The sequence below is a fragment of the Delphinus delphis genome, chromosome 3 (assembly GCF_949987515.2).
Source record: "Delphinus delphis chromosome 3, mDelDel1.2, whole genome shotgun sequence".
Taxonomy (NCBI): Eukaryota; Metazoa; Chordata; class Mammalia; order Artiodactyla; family Delphinidae; genus Delphinus; species Delphinus delphis.
The window spans coordinates 147,129,526-147,147,877 of NC_082685.1; the positions used below are offsets into that span (position 1 = coordinate 147,129,526).

An 18,352-nucleotide genomic window follows, 5' to 3' on the forward strand; every position below is an offset into this window, starting at 1 on the left:
TTTATTTATTTTTAAAATTTTATTTACTTATTTTTGGCTGAGTTGTGTCTTTGTTGCTGCACGCGGGCGTTCTCTAGTTGCTGTGAGTGGGGGCTACTCTTCCTTGCAGTGCGCAGGCTTCTCATTGCGGTGGCTTCTCGTTGTGGAGCACAGGCTCTAGGCACGTGGGCTTCAGTAGTTGTGGCAGGTGGGCTCAGTAGTTGTAGCTCATGGGCTCTAGAGCGCAGGCTCAGTAGTTGTGGCGCACGGGCTTAGTTGCTCTGTGGCATGTGCGATCTTCCCGGACCAGGGCTCGAACCCGTGTACCCTGCATTGGCAGGCAGATTCTTAACCACTGTGCCACCAGGGAAGCCCAGTACCATTCTGTTAGATTCCATATATATGCATTAGCATATGGTGTTTCTTTTTCTCTTTCTGACTTACTTCACTCTGTATGACAGACTCTAGGTCCATCCACCTCACTATAAATAACTCAATTTTGTTCCTTTTTATGGCTGAGTAATATTCCATCGTATATATGTGCCACATCTTCTTTAACCATTCATCTGTCGATGGACACTTAGGTTGCTTCCATGTCCTGGCTATTGTAAATAGTGCTGCAGTGAACATTGTGGCACATGACTCTTTTTTTTTTTTTTTTTTTTGCGGTACGCGGGCCTCTCACTGCTGTGGCCTCTCCCGTTGCGGAGCACAGGCTCCGGACGTGCAGGCTCAGTGGTCATGGCTCACGGGCCCAGCTGCTCCGCAGCACGTGGGATCTTCCCAGACCGGGGCATGAACCCGTGTCCCCTGCATTGGCAGACGGACTCTCAACCACTGTGCCACCAGGGAAGCCCGCATAACTCTTTTTGATTTATAGTTTTCTCAGGGTATATTCCTAGTAGTGGGATTGCTGGGTCATATGGTAGTTCTATTTTTAGTTTTTTAAGGAACCTCCATACTGTTCTCCATAGTGGCTGTATCAATTTATATTCTCACCAACACTGCAAGAGGGTTTCCTTTTCTCCACACTCTCTCCAGCATTTATTTGTAGATTTTTTGAAGATGGCCATTCTGACTAGTGTGAGGCGATACCTCATTGTAGTTTTGATTTGCATTTCTCTAATGATTAGTGATGTTGAGCATCTTTTCATGTGTTTGTTGGCCATCTGTATATCTTCTTTGGAGAAATGTCTATTTAGGTCTTCTGCCTCTTTTTGGATTGGGTTATTTGTTTTTCTGATACTGAGCTGCATGAGCTGCTTGTATATTTTGGAGATTAATCCTTTGTCAGTTGCTCCGTTTGCAAATATTTTCTCCCATTCTGAGGGTTGTCTTTTGGTCTTGTTTATGGTTTTCTTTGCTGTGCAAAAGCTTTTAAGTTTCATTAGGTCCCATTTGTTTATTTTTGTTTTTATTTCCATTACTCTAGGAGGAGGGTCAAAAAGGAGCTTGCTGTGATTTATGTCGTAGGAGTTCTGCCTTTGTTTTCCTGTAAGAGTTTGATAGTGTCTGGCCTTACATTTAGGTCTTTAATCCATTTTGAGTTTATTTTTGTATATGGTGTTAGGGAGTGTTCTAATTTCATTCTTTTACATGAAGCTGTCCAGTCTTCCCAGCACCACTTATTGAAGAGGCTGTCTTTTCTCCATTGTATATTCCCCTCCCCCTCCCTGTGTCCTCAAGTCCATTCTCTACGTCTCTGTCTGTATTCCTGCCCTGCCACTAGGTTCACCAGTACCATTTTTTAAGTTTTTTTTATTGATTTATTTATTTATTTTTAAAATTTTATTTATTTATTTTTGGCTGCGTTGGGTCTTCTTTGCTGTGCACAGGCTTTCTCTAGTTGCAGCAAATGCGGCGAGCGGGGACCACTCTTCATCGTGGCATGCAGGCTTCTCATCGCGGTGGCTCCTCTTGTTGCGGAGCATGGGCTCTAGGGCATATGCGCTTCAGTAGTTATGGCACACGGACTCAGTAGTTGTGGCTCAAGGGCTCTAAAGTGCAGGCTCAGTAGTTGTGGCACAGGGCTTTGTTGCTCCACAGCATGTGGGATCTTCCCAAACCAGGGCTCGAACCCATGTCCCCTGCATTGGCAGGCGGATTCTTAACCACTGCGCCACCAGGGAAGCCCTCTCCATTGTATATTCTTGCCTCCTTTGTCAAAGATAAGTTGACCATATGTGCGTGGGTTTATCTCTGGGCTTTTTGTTCTGTTCTGTTGATCTATATTTCTGTTTTTGTCCAGTACCATACTGTCTTGATTATTGTAGCTTTTTAGTATAGTCTGAAGTCAGGGAGCCTGGTTTCTCCAGCTCTGTTTTTCTTTCTCAAGATTGCTTTGGCTATTCGAGATCCCTACCTTTTTAAAAGGTAAGGGCTGTGACATATTTTAGAGTAACTGTGAATCTAACAGTTGTTAGCAAAGTATTTTAAAAATATGAATAATTGCACAAATTTGTAGCTCTCAAATATTTTTAAATGATTGTAGGAAGAAAGAAGAACTTAAAAATGATAGTGGCCTTAGCATGTCACTTCATCTGGTTTAGAACTCATTACCATGAGAAGGCTGAAAATGGATCTCTTATTAACGTTAATTATGAATTTCACTCAAATTAGCCACCATCCTAAAGAAAAAAAAGAAAGCACCTAAGAGCTAAACTTCATTTCTGAGAAAAAGATTTCCAGTAGATGGCATTATAGGACTATTTGCTTTTCTTACCATTCCTTTTGCTGGTGGAATTAAAATTTGTTTCTTTCTGATTGCTGTGGTTTGTAAAAACGATTACCTTTATATAAATTCGTCTTATGGACAGATCAAGGGGCCAGAAAAACCCACTTAACACATCTCTAGGGCTTCTGAGTCTATTATTTTCCCCGGCTAGTCAGCCAAGCCACTGCATTAACCTCACACCCTTCCTTTCTCAGTCCTTCATTCATTCAAAAATATACTTAAAGAAAACCTATTAAATCTAGGCACTAGGCTAGTGTCTCATGATACATTGGTAAAGCAAGACAGATGTGGATTTATTTCATCTGAGCTTTCCTTCATTTTCACACACACCCTGAGTATTAGAACAGGAAATGAGAGGTGGATACCCAAGTGGCTTAGAGCTGGGGTCTAGAGCAAGAATTTCTAAGTCACCAGCTACCTGCTTCCTTCGGCAAAATATCTGACGACTCTGCCTTCGTTTCCTCCACTGTACCCTGGGAAGAGTAGTTGTACCTGTCTCACAGGGCTGGTTACATGAGTGACAGTATGTGAAGCAGTAGAACAGTGCCTAGCTGAATAAGTGGTAGCTATTATTATTTTTATTACCATGATTGCTTTTGCTCCAGAGCCTGAGAGGCAGCATGAGTTGTGTCTACTACGATGACTTATGAATCTATAGCTGATGAATTGTCAGCCTGCTATCCCTGCTCTGCCTGAAGAGCCTGAAAGATTTTTAGAACCTGAGAAAAAGAAGTATTTAATTGTGGTTTTATTAATTCTTTAGAGGCAATATATTTGGTTTTAATGAGTTCTTGTCATGTTTGTGTTGCTGCTGCTAATACAGTTAATTGAGCACCAACATTATGCAGGTTTCCTGTAGAGACTGGGCCAGCTGGGTTCTTGTTATTAAAATTCAGCAGTTGTGGTCAAGTTTCATGTGCAGCTTAGATTAAGGTGAAGCTTTCTCATTTGGTTCATGGCCTTCTGGGTTAGGTAGCAAACACATGTACAGGGTGAGCGCAGGAAGGTATTTTGAAACTGAACTTTTCCTCCTTATTATTGCAGATTCCACTGTGTAAAGTAATTAGATTCAACATAGACTACACGATTCATTTCATTGAGGAGATGATGCCTGAGGTAAGGGAAAAGATTATTTAACAGCTTGATGCAGCTTGCTCTTTTGTTTATTCCACACATGTCTTTAAAGCATTGAACTTGGCCAGGTCTGGCTTTTTGCCATAAGTATACCCTTAAAGTATTGTGTTCACTGTTGAAAGGACCAGTCAGATGTAGTCAGATGTAGCTTTAGGAATGAGGTTAAAATTCAGGTCGTTTTCCAACTTATTGACCTATTTTTGAACCCATTTCTCCTCCTGTTGCAGCTACTGATAGTAACTTTACATCTGTTTCTAGTTTGTTTTGGACAGGGGACAGCTTTTGGTTACTGGTCATTATCAGAGAGGAAATTAGAAAAGTGAAACTGAATCTGATAGCTGTTGGAATAATCTTATTCATTACCTCCAGTGACAAGATCAATGCTTGGTTCATTTTCCTTCTCATATATTTACACATTTTTCTTCCCATATATTTACATATTTTTCACTACGTATGCTCAGCAGCAGATTTATCTAAATATATGCAAGAGGTTTAAAATTCCAAAGCAAGATAAATGTGAATCTCAGAATGATTCATTGCCTGATCTTGAATTTAGTGCTGTCAACAAATCACACTAAGAAATAACAACTAGACAGCAAACAAGCTTGTGCACTTAACATTGTGTTGGAGTCGGGGTCGATTTCCTGAGCCCCTGGCTCCTCTTGCAAACCTCGTTTAACGGTGCAGCTCTGTCGAGGGCAGCGGAGCACCCAGGGGGATTGATGAGCATGACACGCATGCTTAGTTTGCACCTATTTCATTCTGGGCAAGTCCTGTTAATTCCACCTGTCTTTCAAAGAGAATTGAAGAGAAAGGGCCACCCCTTCATTCTTCAGCTTGGAAGGGCTTTTTTGCTTCCTTTTGAGTTTTAAGGTCATAAGCCTTCATTTGCTATTGTAAAAGTTTATGACTTCTGGCATGATCTCACGCAGGGTGATTTATGAACCCCGAGCAAAACAAGTAGGAGGAAGAATTATGAGACAAGTCTCACTTGCAAATATATCATCTGTTAAGCTTGTTTACAGCAGAAATTTTGGTACAAGGTTCTGTAGTTTGTCTTAGTCCTGTATTTGCCTTCATTAAGAATTGGAACTTTTTTGGCACAGAGATCTTTGTTTATGGTAACTTTGTAATAATAGTGATTGTGGGTGTATTTGAGGGGTGGAGGTGAGCAGGGGTGGAGCGGGGGAGGTGCTGGGGACAAACCTATCAGACCTGGCTGCCCAGTGTGTGATTTGAATTAACAGAAAGTCCCTAGGAGATTCTGATATATTTTATAATTGGGTTAGAAAAATACGACGTAAAGGAGACTCTGATTTTTAAATTGCACATCATTTTATTTGTACATTGAGAAGGGCCAAGTTCACATTTTCTTAGGAATCCTAATGACACTATTGCCTACTTCATTAATGTTTCAAGCCAATGAGCTATTATAGGACGGTGACCAAACTAGGAAATTACCTTGTTTTAGTACAGTTGCAATAGACACTTTTGAAAACACTTGACTAGAACAAGCTGAACCTTGTTAATACATGTTTGCAGTACTACAGTGATTTGATTTTGGTTTATTTTTCAGAATTTTTGTGTGAAAGGACTTGAACTCTTTTCATTATTCCTATTCAGAGATATTTTGGAATTGTATGACTGGAATCTTAAAGGTAAATAATAGGATTTAAAGAAAAGTGCAGTGCTTGTCGAAGAACGTTGTGGTATGTGTGAAAACTCTTATAAAAGTGGGGGGACATAGTTGAAATTCCTCGTACTTTTGAAATACCCAGGGAAAAGTTTATTATTCATAGAAGTGCGTGTTATCATTTGACATGAATAAGTTGTTATGTCTCATTTTAATACAGTTGGACAGTGTCCATTACGGAAGAGTACCATTAATTGTTACCTAACTGGTACCTCAGAAGATGGTATCAGTTATGTTGAGTGACTACCTTGGTTTATCTGCATTGGGGAAATCTCATTAGTTAATATTTTAAATCTATTGAACTTTACTGTAATAAACTTCTTCCAAGATGACAGTTTATTAAAACAGAACTTTAGTTAACCTTCGAAACACACACATACACTGTGAGCTACAGCAGTTCAAAACTTGATACTTCGTTCTTGGATAATAGTTCCCTCTTTTGGAAGTGCCTCTATTCCAGCAGACATTTATTTATTTTTAAAATAGTATATTGATGAATGGCTCTTCAAACCAAGTTTTTAATAGTATTTCTCTCTTTTTTTTCCCCAGTTGTATTGGTTAAAATGGAACGGAATGAAGACACAAGCATATTATATCATCCAATCGTTCATTTATAACAAAAATCTTTGTATCTTTGAATTTCTAAAACTAGTTTTACCATATATACCATATACCGTATATAACCTTGGGGCATTCATTCTCCTTTTTGAGTGGTCTCTTCCCTACAGTCTTCATGGAATGTTTGTGGCAGTTACCACATGATTGATTTAGCTATTGAGGAGAAAGGGGCGGTTTTCTTATATCCCTACTTCTGGTGGTATTTTTTTGTATTTATCATAAATCTCAGGAGTTAAGTTGCAATGTTTGTTTCCTAAGGTGGTTTTATTTATTTTTTCTTTCCTTTTCACTTGTTTGCTTTAGGTCCTTTGTTTGAAGACAGTCCTCCCTGCTGCCCAAGATTTCATTTCATGCCACGTTTTGTAAGATTTCTTCCAGGTAAATCTTTTGACTTGTCAGTGACCTGGTGAGATAGTGCATCTGAAAATAAGCCTGCCATTCTCCTTTCAGTCTTCAGGGACAACTTTCCCACCTCAGACACTTAATATCTACTTCTCAGGTCAGGCATGAAAATGTAAAATTATACATGTTGATTTGTACCCCTGAATAATTTACGGTAGCCCCAAGTTAGATGAGCAATGAGAAAATTGATTTATAAATTTTGAGAGTCTACTTGATGAAATATCATGCAAGTATTAAAATTAATATGGAAAAATGCATGTGGCTTAAAAAATGCATATAGTTAATTAGAAAACAATTATAAAATTTTATAAGCAATATGATTATAATTATGCTAAAAATTACTGCAGTAATAGTTGTAGTAAGATTAATATTATAGGTTTTTTTTTCTCTTTTTTGACATATACTTTTATTCATTTTACAGTAAAAAAATAATTTATTGTCTCATGAAATTAAAAATATATAAGTAAATATATGACTTTTATGTTTTTAAAGCAATATTTTAACTATTTTAAAACTTTTGTCAAGAGGCTAGCTGTGAGCTATGGCATTGTATTTAGTGTTTTTTAAAATGGTTGGGTTTTTAATGAAATGTTTGGACGCCTTTTTGTTTGTAAAGTCTTCACCATCCTAAATGAATTCATCCCTGGAATCTCATTCCCGTATCTCACTTTCTGGTGATATCCATCTATACTTCCACCCTCTCGTTCCCTTATTCCCTTTGCTTCTGCTTGACTCTTCTTTTTTCTCCTTGTGTGCAGCCATCTTTCCTTGCTTTCTTAAGTACTGTCCTCTGACTTCTGTCTCAGCTCTAGTGACCTCAGCCCCTTGTGCTAACCACCACCTTGCATGGAAATGTCATTTCAACCATTTGCCTTTTCTTCTCTGATGTTTGGGCCACTCAGTGATACGGGAGAAAAAAAAATGGCTGCTGCGACAAAACTGTGGTTTATAATTTCAGCTGGGGAGCTTTTCAGCATGTAAGCTTTCTGCCCACGTTTACATATCAGCAGTTTCAGAAGTTCAGCCTCATGCTCGTGCACTCCTCCTCGTGCCCCTTGTCCTCCTGGGGGCAGGACCCTTGCCTCCCTCATGCCTCAGAACCATCCCTTGAGCCTGTCAGATTCTGGGCCGTTCACAGCCTGGCTTTCCTTTGTTGCCCCACCTGCCTCTTACCTTGTCCCCACCCCGCTGCAGCTGCTGATGCCAGAGCCAGCCTGCAGAAGACCAAAAACAGTGGACATGCTTCAGTTGAGTCTCCTCCCTAATGTGGTACCTGGGCTCTTGTTCTGGTCTGCCTGCTGCACTCTCCTTACTTGCCTTCTGGCTCTCTGATTCGTCCTTTGTGGCTTTTGTTTCTTGTCTTTTCATTCTAGTTTAGCTTTTCCTCCAGATTTTGTCCATGCTACCCTTTCCTCAGTCCACTCAGTCACAATGGCTTATTTTTATTTTAGCATGGTGTTAATCATATTTTTAGTATTCTTAATGTTCATTTTGTTTGGAAAATGCATTCAAAAGATTTTCTCTTTTGGACATCTGGTTTTATTTCATTGAGAGGTCCTTTGTATTTTTTAAATATTTATTTATTTTTATTTATTTGTTTGGCTGCATCGGGTCTTAGTTCAGCCTGCCGGCTCTTTGTTGTGGCACACGGGCTTCTCTCTAGTTGTGGCACATGGGCTGTAGAACGTGAGGGCTCAGTAGTTGTGGCGCACAGGCTTAGTTGCCCTGAGGCATGTAGGATCTTAGTTCCCCGACCAGGAATTGAACCCACATTCCCTGCATTGGAAGGCAGATTCTTAACCGCTGGACCACCAGGGAAGTCCTGAGGTCCTTTTCTTCTTTTCAAGTGAATGCATCTATGATTTTATAATGGAGGTTTAACAGTAAACTTATTAGAAAATTGTGTTAGTTTGTTGAAAAGCCTTTCCTTTCTGTATCTGTCTGCCTGTAGGCATTTTATGACCAAACAAATCTCTAAGAGAAAGTGGACATTTTTTTTTTTTGAAAGTGGACATTTAAAAAATCATCTTAAAGAAGAATCTTATGTCAGATACTTACTTCGTGGGATTTCAACTCTCACAAAATGTTTCTTGTAACTGTATAGGGATAACACTTAGGTTGTCAAGAAGGGAAAGGTCTATTGACTTATTTTTAAACAGGATTTACTTTTTCATTAGACTTCCTTTTGAAAATATACTTATTAAAAAAAACCCGGGACTTCCCTGGTGGCGCAGTGGTTAAGAATCCGCCTGCCAATGCAGGGGACACGGGTTCGATCCCTGGTCTGGGAAGATCCCACATGCTGCGGAGCAACTAAGCCCATGTGCCACAACTACTGAGCCTGTGCTCTAGAGCCCACGAGCCACAACTACTGAGCCCGTGTGTCACAACTACTGAAGCCCGTGAGCCTGGAGCCCATGCTCTGCAACGGGAGAGGCCACCACAATGAGAGGCCCATGCACCGCAACGAAGAGTAGCCCCTGCTAGCCGCAATTAGAGAAAGCCCCCATGCAGCAATGAAGCCCCAATGCAGCATTAATTAATTAATTAATTAATTAAAGTAACAGCTATTTCAGGGACTTCCCTGGTGGCGCAGTGGATAAGACTCTGTGCTCGCAATGCAAGGGGCCCGGGTTCGATCCCTGGTCAGGGAACTAGATCCCCCATGCATGCCGCAACTAAGACCCGGCACAACCAAATAAAACAAAAAAGTAACAACTATTTCAGAACAATGTTAGTATACTTAACACTATTGAACTGGATGGTTAAAAATGGTTAAGGTATTTCAAATACATAATACAGCTAATAATACTGTATTACATATTTGAAAGTTGCTAAGAGAAAAAAATCTTAAATGTTCTCACCACAAAAAAGAAATGGTAATTACATGACATGATGGAAGTGTTAGATAACACTATGGTGGTAATCATTTTTCATTACATAAGTTTATCAAATCAATGTGTCATACCCCTGAAACTTACATGATGTTATATGTCAGTTATATCTCAGTAAAGCTGAAAAAAATGGTTAAGATGGTAAATTTTATGATGTTTTTTATCAAAATAAAAAAAATATTAAATCTTTAAAAAGTGACAACAGGACAAAAGAGTTGGAATGTTGCTGACTAATGGACCTAGATACCAGAAAACAGTTTCTTGATAACAGATACAATTTAGAATACTAAGCCAAGCAAAGGGAAATTTTCCTCAGTGTGAAAAAGAAAATTAAGTTTAAAAGTAGAAAAAGGTTAAGGATTTTTAAAATCAGTATTTCCTACATTTTCTAAAACGACATGCTTTATGAGTGTAATTAAATTTTTTTTAATTTTAAAAACAAATAGTTTGTGTCTCTAACTTCTCAAGTTTATATAATACTACTTAAGGTTGGCTTTCTATAATTACAATGTAAGATTCAAATTAATCAGTTCTTAAAAGTCTTAACCTTATTAGCTTCTTCTGTCACTATTCGATTAAGAAACTTCATCATAATTGTTGGTGCCACAGGGTTGAAACTGTCAAAGTTTTATAAAGGAAGATAGTGGTTATGTGATTAATTAAAAAATACAGTATGGGGGCTTCCCTGGTGGCGCAGTGGTTGAGAGTCCGCCTGCCGATGCAGGGGATATGGGTTCGTGCCCCGGTCTGGGAGGATCCCACATGCCGCGGAGCAGCTGGGCCTGTGAGCCATGGCTGCTGAGCCTGCGTGTCCGGAGCCTGTGCTCCGCAACGGGAGAGGCCACAGTAGTGAGAGGCCCGTGTACTGCAAAAAAAAAAAAAAAAAAAACAGTATGTATATAAAATTTTAAGCAGAAATTTCATTCTATTTCTATTCTATGTGATATAACACTCTCTTCCTGAATTTCTTTGGGAAACAGTAACCTTTGATTATTATCTCCACTGAGACTGTCAGAGATTATAAATATTAGAGGACATCGACCAATCTGCACATACTTCCTAAAATAACAAAAGATAGCAAGCAAGGTTGAAATTTAAAACACCTGCCATTTAATTTGGAGTTTTAGAAAACTTCACTGAAACTCACCTCAGAACTTCATGTAAAGTATGAGAATCTTGATGAAACTGGTTAGGTAAATCCTACCAAAAACAAAGGAAAAACAATTAGCTCAGTTTCATTCCCATGTAAATTTATTTTCAGATTTATATCTACCAAAACAGGAAAAATGTTATCTATTCAATGTATTGTAACCAGAACTTTTGTAGAAATTAAGGGAGACATCAAATAGCTGATATCCTAAATAGTAAAACGTATCAATGGGATTTTGAGAGCAAACTTCTTAGGGTCACTACAAGTTATAATATTTTTTCTAAGATGTCATTTTCCAAATATTTTTTGCCTTTCTATACTTAGGCCATTAAATATTTAAAGTTCATTAACCCATAGCTACTTTATCCAAGTTTACTGCAAGAAACTTTAGGTTTCTTCTATTATACAAAGCCTTTATGTTATATTTTACCAGTACTAACACTATGGAGAGAGTTAATGTCATTACCACATGAAATATATCTTACAATTGTTTACTCAATAGTTACAGCAGAATTTCAAAAGCTGTCCTTACTTCAACTAGAATTATCAGTTCTCAGATCATCTCCAAACATTTGTAGTTTGTTATATTTTGTCGCTCTTAGTAGAAACTCTTTAAAAACTGCTATCGGAGGGCTTCCCTGGTGACGCAGTGGTTGAGAGTCCGCCTGCCGATGCAGGGGACGTGGGTTCGTGCCCCGGTCCGGGAAGATCCCACATGCCGCAGAGCGGCTGGGCCCGTGAGCCATGGCCGCTGAGCCTGCCCATCTGGAGCCTGTGCTCCACAATGGGAGAGGCCACAGCAGTGAGAGGCCCGCGTACCCCCCCACCAGAAAAAAACAAAAAAAAACGTGCTATCTGAGACCAATAAGGAAATACATGGAAGCTTGATTCTGAAAGGAAACATATTTAACACTTTTGTTTTTTTTTTTTTGTTTTTTTTTGCTGTATGTGGGCCTCTCACTGTTGTGGCCTCTCCCGTTGCGGAGCACAGGCTCCAGACGGGCAGGCTCAGCGGCCATGGCTCACGGGCCCAGCCGCTCTGCGGCATGTGGAATCTTCCCGGACCAGGGCACGAACCCGCGTCCCCTGCATCGGCAGGCGGACTGTCAACCACTGCGCCACCAGGGAGGCCCTAACACTTATATTTTCAACCAGTTATATACGCATCAATATTATACATATGTTCGTAATATACATTAATGAATACATTTACATATACATGAAGGAGCACACAATATTGTAGACTGTTTTTAATTAGGCAGAACAGTTCAAATTTAAAATAGAATATTCATTTCAAAAGACAAAAGTCACTATGAACAACAGTAACTTTTCTGTACCAATGAATGTAATATGGAGTTAACTGATTTCAGAACACAGCTGTTAGTATAAAAGTCATACAATTGGTAAAAATATTTATGACTTTTCCTACACAGTGAAGATTCTCCCAATTAGTGCATGACTATAAATGAGCTGTTTTCAATAATAATAAGTTTTAATTTAATTTAATAATAAGTTTTGGGCTTCCCTGGTGGCGCAGTGGTTAAGAATCTGCCTGCGCTCTGGAGCCCGCAAGCTGTGCTCCGCAACAAGAGAAACCACCGCAGTGAGAAGCCAGCGCGCTGCAATGAAGAGTAGCCCCTTTCTCTAGTAGCTCGCTGCAACTAGAGAAAGCCCATGCGCAGCAATGAAGACCCAACGCAGCCAAAAATAAACACACAAATAAATTTATTTGTTTTAAAACAAAACGCTGAAGGATATAGAAAAATGCCTAATGTATAAAATGCATTTTGGTATTTGATGGCAAATTATGGTTGATTCGTTTTTCACAATATGACTTCACTGAAAATCTTTAGAAAATGATGAGTTCAAAAGGAAAATACATTTTGATGTATATTTTCATTTTTTTCTGTTCATAACTTTTTTGCATAGTGGTCATCATACTGATAAATGTTTTGCATCCTAATTTTTAATAATTCATCAAGCAGGCAGATATTTTTAAAGATCATGATATGTAGTACCAAATTTCTTGTCAAAAGAATCATTAGTTTATGCTGCCATGGAAAATGCATTATTAGTCTTCTTCACGTTTTGGACTTTCCTTCCTTCCTCCCTCCCTCCCTCCGTCCGTTCCAACTATAGCTCTATGAGGCTAAGGAGTAAACAGTCTGTGTTGTATCACTACTGACATACTACTAAGTGGTGCACAGCAGGGGCTCAGTAGATACTTGTTTACTGACTTTATTTAATTGGTCATAATAGTGTCTTAGTAAAATATTCATGTATTTCGTTACTAATAAGAGTGTGTTTTTCAAACATTATTTGGTATTGTCTCTCATTTTTAAAAAGTAAACCTTTGATTGAAGTAGAACACAAGTACTGAAAAGTGCACGTATCATACATGTAAGACTCAATGAATTTTCACAAAGTGAATATGACTGTACTCAACACCCAGCTCAAGATTACCAGCATCCAAGAGCCCCTTTCCAGTCACTACCCAGCCCATCAAGGTAGCCTCTATTCTGGCTTGAAAATACCATGTATTAGTTTTACCTGTTTTTGAATTATAAAAACTAGAATTGTATATTCTTTTTTGTTTCTGTTTTCTTCTATATTATGTTTTTTTGTTGTTTTTTTGTTTTTGTTTTTGCGGTACGCGGGCCTCTCACTGTTGTGGTCTCTCCCGTTGCGGAGCACAGGCTCCGGGCACGCAGGCTCAGCAGCCATGGCTCATTGGCCCAGCCGCTCCGCGGCATGTGAGATCTTCCCGGACCGGGGCACAAACCCGTGTCCCCTGCATCAGCAGGCGGACTTTCAACCACTGTGCCACCAGGGAAGCCCTGTATTATGTTTTTGAAATACCTATTGTTACAGTTAACTGTAGTTGGCTCATTCTCATTGCTGTATAGTATTATATGGTATGACTAAATTAAAATGTATTTAACCTGTCTGTGATTAATGGACATTTGCATGCTTTCAGTTTTTGACTCTTTTAGATAGCATACACGTGTTCACCAAACACTTATACGTGCTTTTTGGTGAGCATATATTTATGCTTTTCTATAGTGGATATATACCTAGGAGTGGAAATTCTGGATGTGTTTATATTAAGCTTTGTAGATACTTCCAAACAGTTTTCCAAAGTGATTGTACCATTTTACCGTCCCACCTGCAATATGTATGAGAGTTCAAGTTATTCCACATTTGCACCAACACTTGGCATTTTTCTTTCTTTTTCAAGTTAGCCATTCTGATGAGTATTCAGAGGTATAACATTATGGTCTTAATTTTCATTTCCCTAATGACTAATGAAATGGAGCACCATTTCATATATTGACCATTTGGATGTTGTCTTTTGAAGTGCCCGTTCAAGTCTTTATCTCATTTTTCTGTTGGGTTATATCTGCCTTTTTCTCATTTACTTGTAGTTATTTTTTATATATACTCTATGTGAATCGTTTGTCAGATATATATATTGCCAGTACCTTCTCTGTGATTGCTTTTTCAACATCTTAATGGTGATTTTTGGTGAACAGAAATTCTTTATTTTAATGTAGTGCAATTTACATATTTACCCTTTTTGCTTGGAGTCTTTTGTATCTTATTTGTGAAAACTTTGCCTACCCCAAGGTCATCAAGATACTCTTCTATATTTTCTACAAATTTAGGTCTATAATCTGTCTCAAATTTGTTTTTACAAATGGTATGAGATATGGGTCAATACTCATTATTTTCAGTATGACATCCAGTTGACCCAGCACCATTTTTTGAAAAGACCATTCTTTCTTCACAGAATTGAAGTGTTACCTCGCCCTTAATTATGTCGACTCTGTGTGTGTGTGTGTGTGTGTGTGTGTGTGTGTGTGTGTGCGTGCGCACAAACAATACAAAAGTGTATGAAGTAAAAAAGTGAACACCCCCTTCTAGACATGTGAAAATGAATAGGTGCTATAAATGGTTTGATTTGTATTTGTTTTAACCTGTACAGAGAGAATTATGCTTTTTTCTTTAAGTGTGATAACACTAAATATGTTACACAGCTTGACCTTTTACTCAACTGTTTCGGACATCCTCTATATAAATACATTGCCTCAGTCTTTAACACCTGCATGGCATTCCATATTATGAATGGACGTTAACTTTTTTGGCAGTTCCTCTAGTCATGAGTATTTTGGAGGTCTCTATCTTGCCTCCATTACATATAAATACTTCAGGAATAGTCTTGTGTATCTATCCTTTTGCATTTGTGTGAGTGTTTCTACAAGGTAGGGTTCTAGAAGTGAAATTATTTGTTAAGACAGTACGCACATTTTAAATTTGGAAAGGGTTGGCCAAATTTTCTCTAGAAAGGACATAGTTGGTAGTTCTAACCAACATTTTTAACAGTACCCTTTTTCTATACATCTGCCAGCAGTGGATATTACTAGTCACTTGATAGGTAAAAAGTCATCTGATTATTATTATTTGCATCTTGCTTGAACTCCTGTAGAATGAGCAGCTTTTATATAGTATTACATGGTCCTCTCCTTCTCATTTGCTTTTTGTTTGTATCAGTTTATTATACTATGTAACTGAAAGTTTATCAGTCATTCCAGTTTTTCTCTAGTTCCTCAGTTGACCTGCTTTGAAGACAGCTGTCTCAGTTGCTTTATACAAATTTATCCAAAGTTAAGCTTATAGTTTAAACCAAGGATTATTCAGTGCAGGCCAGTTTACCAGAAGTCAAATCACGGAACAACCAGTTTATTGATATTTTAAGAGTTTTCTCAAATTTTTGTTTCTTTCCTATCCCTGCCTCTACCTCTAGTAGCCAAATAGTTGATATGAGCTCTCCTAGAGCCACTTGAAGGTTTTATCCTGACTGTAGTTAGGGCTGGGGCAGGGCATAATTCAAGTTAGGAAGGCTGCACTTACGGGAAAGCCTTTTCATGGTTTATATCATTGCTGTAGTAAAGCTTTGAGAATCCTGAATCAATTTTGCAAATCAGTTATCTAGCAGATTGATTTTTGGAGAAGTAATTCTTTAGGTATGGCTGACAGAGAGCCAGAGGGTGGGAGAGTATATCAAAATTCCCAGGAGGGAAGTGTAGTTTGGAAAAAACATCAATTGATATAGCATCTTAATATAACTTTGTATTTGGAAAGTTTAGAAAATACTGTGTTGTTAATACAAATTTTCAAAACTTAAGATTATACAAAGGTGTCTTAATAGGAATATACAGGAGACATGGTAATGAAGCTATATAGTTATTCTCAGTGTAAGAAAAGAGGAAGGTATTTTTATATTTCTTAAAATTGAGTGTTACAGCCTTGAGAAATGCTCGTTTAACCAGCTGTATTCTTTTAAATTTTATTTTATTTTTTTTGGCTGCATTGAGTCTTCGTTGTGGTGTGCGGGCTTCTCACTGCGGTGGCTCCTCTTGTTGTGGAGCACAGGCTCTAGAGCGTAGGCTCAGTAGTTGTGGCTCACGGGCTCCAGAGCGCACGCTCAGTAGTTGTGGCGCATGGGCTTAGTTGCTCCGCGGCATGTTGGATCTTCCCCGGACCAGGGCTTGAACCCGTGTCCCCTGCATTGGCAGGTGGACTCTTACCCATTGTGCCACCAGGGAAGTACCCTAGCTGTATTCTTAACACAAATTCCCTAGCAAATTGCCCCTCCCCCCAATAACCATATAAATAATCAAGCAATATAAACCGAGAGAATTGGGTCTCTCAGAAACAGTTTATAAAGTCTGTCAGTTCATTAATGACTGTCCAGATTCATTCCCCGAAACACAAACTCCAGTTTTTCCCGAATAATGAACCATTGTCACGGTTCCAGTCCCAGTGCTGGCAGAATTCCTGCTAACCTTAGCTTACCCACTCTCATTTCTCATTTATATCACGTCCTATTTATCTCAGCCAACGAGATAAAGATTACTTCCTAGCCCTCAGTGACATAGTTCCGTAAATCCCCAACATAAACATGTAGCAAAGCAGACAAACCAAAAGAGCCAATTCATTAACGTTAGTAAATTCATGGCAGTCTGCGAGCAAGTGGCCACATTATTTATCTGCTTCAGAAAGTCATTCCACAAATATTTCTGGAGTGTCTTTTTTTGCCTGACTGGGTGTGAGGGATGCAGCCCTTGCCCCGTGGGCTCTGCAGGACTTTGTAGTCACGTCTGCTTTTCCTTATATTTCCGTAAGGATTTCACCTCAGGTTATCTGTCCTGAGTTTCTACTTTTTCACATTGGTAAATATCTATCCTTTTAGATTTTAGTTGCTATTTAAAATATTTAGCAGATTTCAACATGGATTTACAATTTCCCCTTCAGCATTACCAATTTTGCACCTGATGTGTGTATGTTTTTTAAAAAATTATTTCTAGTTCTGTGCTGCTATAAAACTCTCCTCCCACATCAGCAGCTTTGCACCTAATCTAGGTAGACGCGTTCTCATAAGCATTCAGTGGCTTTCCTTCTTTCACAGGTATTCTTCTCCTAAATTGGGCAGTGCCCTTGGTTTGTAGGTTTAAGTGTTACCCCCTCCCACTAGCTCTTTGAGTTTTTTATTCTTTTCACTTTAAATTCAACGCCCCTACTCCTTTTCACTTTTATTTGAAGTGCCCTGAAGTCAGCCACTTGTAACTGCTTGTGGGGAGATTCTGGTGCCAGTGTGTATACCTGGACTTGCATATCTTTTCTCCTTCCACCAGGCACCAGCCTCCCCAAATAAAATCTGAATGTTTTTTTCTAATCCTCACAACAAAACAACCCTCTGCTGCTTATAGTATCCTAGACTCCTAATGTATCCTTACAGGCTTACAGTGCTCTTTAGTAACCTTAACGAATATAATGATTACAATCTAAAGACTATTTTACTCTTTCCTTGGTGCCTAGAATCTCGTTAGTGTGGCAGTTCTTCTCGGGGCTCTCTAGGTTTTCTTTATCCCTGCTGCCCTGTATGTGGACACGTGCAAGTGTAAGTCAACTTACTCTGACTTTAAGAGTTCTCTTGTCCACCTGGTCACTTCAGGCCCCCCTAGAAGCAGAGATTACCATGGGCTCAGACGGACAGGTAGGCATTATGACTATGCTGGGCTCCATAGCAAAGAGGGGAACATCATTGATTGAGAAAGACATGTCACGTGCAGGCGGATTAAAATTTCTATTGAGACAGACTGAGAAATATGCCCTTAACCATGGAAGTTTGTTAATCAAAGGTGACTCCTGGGTTTAAGGCTGATGTTTTGTAATGAGGCATAAAAAATTTTTACTGCTGTGAACAATAATATGAAGGGTAGGTAGAACATGTCCTCCTGTGGGTTGATTGTATTTTGTACTTTAGTTACTTCTTAGACAGTTATTTTTTTTTAAGAGACTCTGTGTCTTTAAGAGAGCTCTGTTTTCAGAATGTTATCTGCAAAGATTCCTCTAGGAACAGTTGTGATTAGTCATCATTAGTCAACTTGCTTCTTGAAGGCCTAGAGCTTGTGTTTTTGTTTGTTTGTTTTCCATAATTGCTACATGGGACCACTCATAGTGCCTGGCACATGATGGTGAAAAACATGCTCCCGTCTGAGAGTCAAGTCCAGAGCGCTTCCTGTGCTCTGTAAAGCTTGGCAAGATCTGACTTCCCTGCTGCCTCCCTCACGCTCTCCTCCTCCTCACTCCATCCACGCTGGCCTCTTGGCAGTTCCTGGAACACATCAATCCCACTCCACCTTAGGGCTTTTGCTATGTTTTCTACCCAAGACACCCCGCTCCCA

The 18,352-nt window shown here is 39.1% G+C and overlaps 1 protein-coding gene across 5 annotated transcripts in view; it reads left to right on the forward strand.

Annotated features, from left to right (window-relative positions):
* DROSHA (drosha ribonuclease III) overlaps window positions 1–18,352 on the forward strand; it is a 130,691-nt gene that overhangs the window by 37,809 nt on the left and 74,530 nt on the right. For all 5 annotated transcript variants that reach the window (XM_060009637.1, XM_060009638.1, XM_060009639.1 and 2 more), the window contains 3 exons: window positions 3,758–3,829; window positions 5,424–5,505; window positions 6,462–6,536. In XM_060009637.1, the coding sequence (XP_059865620.1) occupies window positions 3,758–3,829; window positions 5,424–5,505; window positions 6,462–6,536 (229 nt within the window). The remainder of the gene's footprint in view (window positions 1–3,757; window positions 3,830–5,423; window positions 5,506–6,461; window positions 6,537–18,352) is intronic.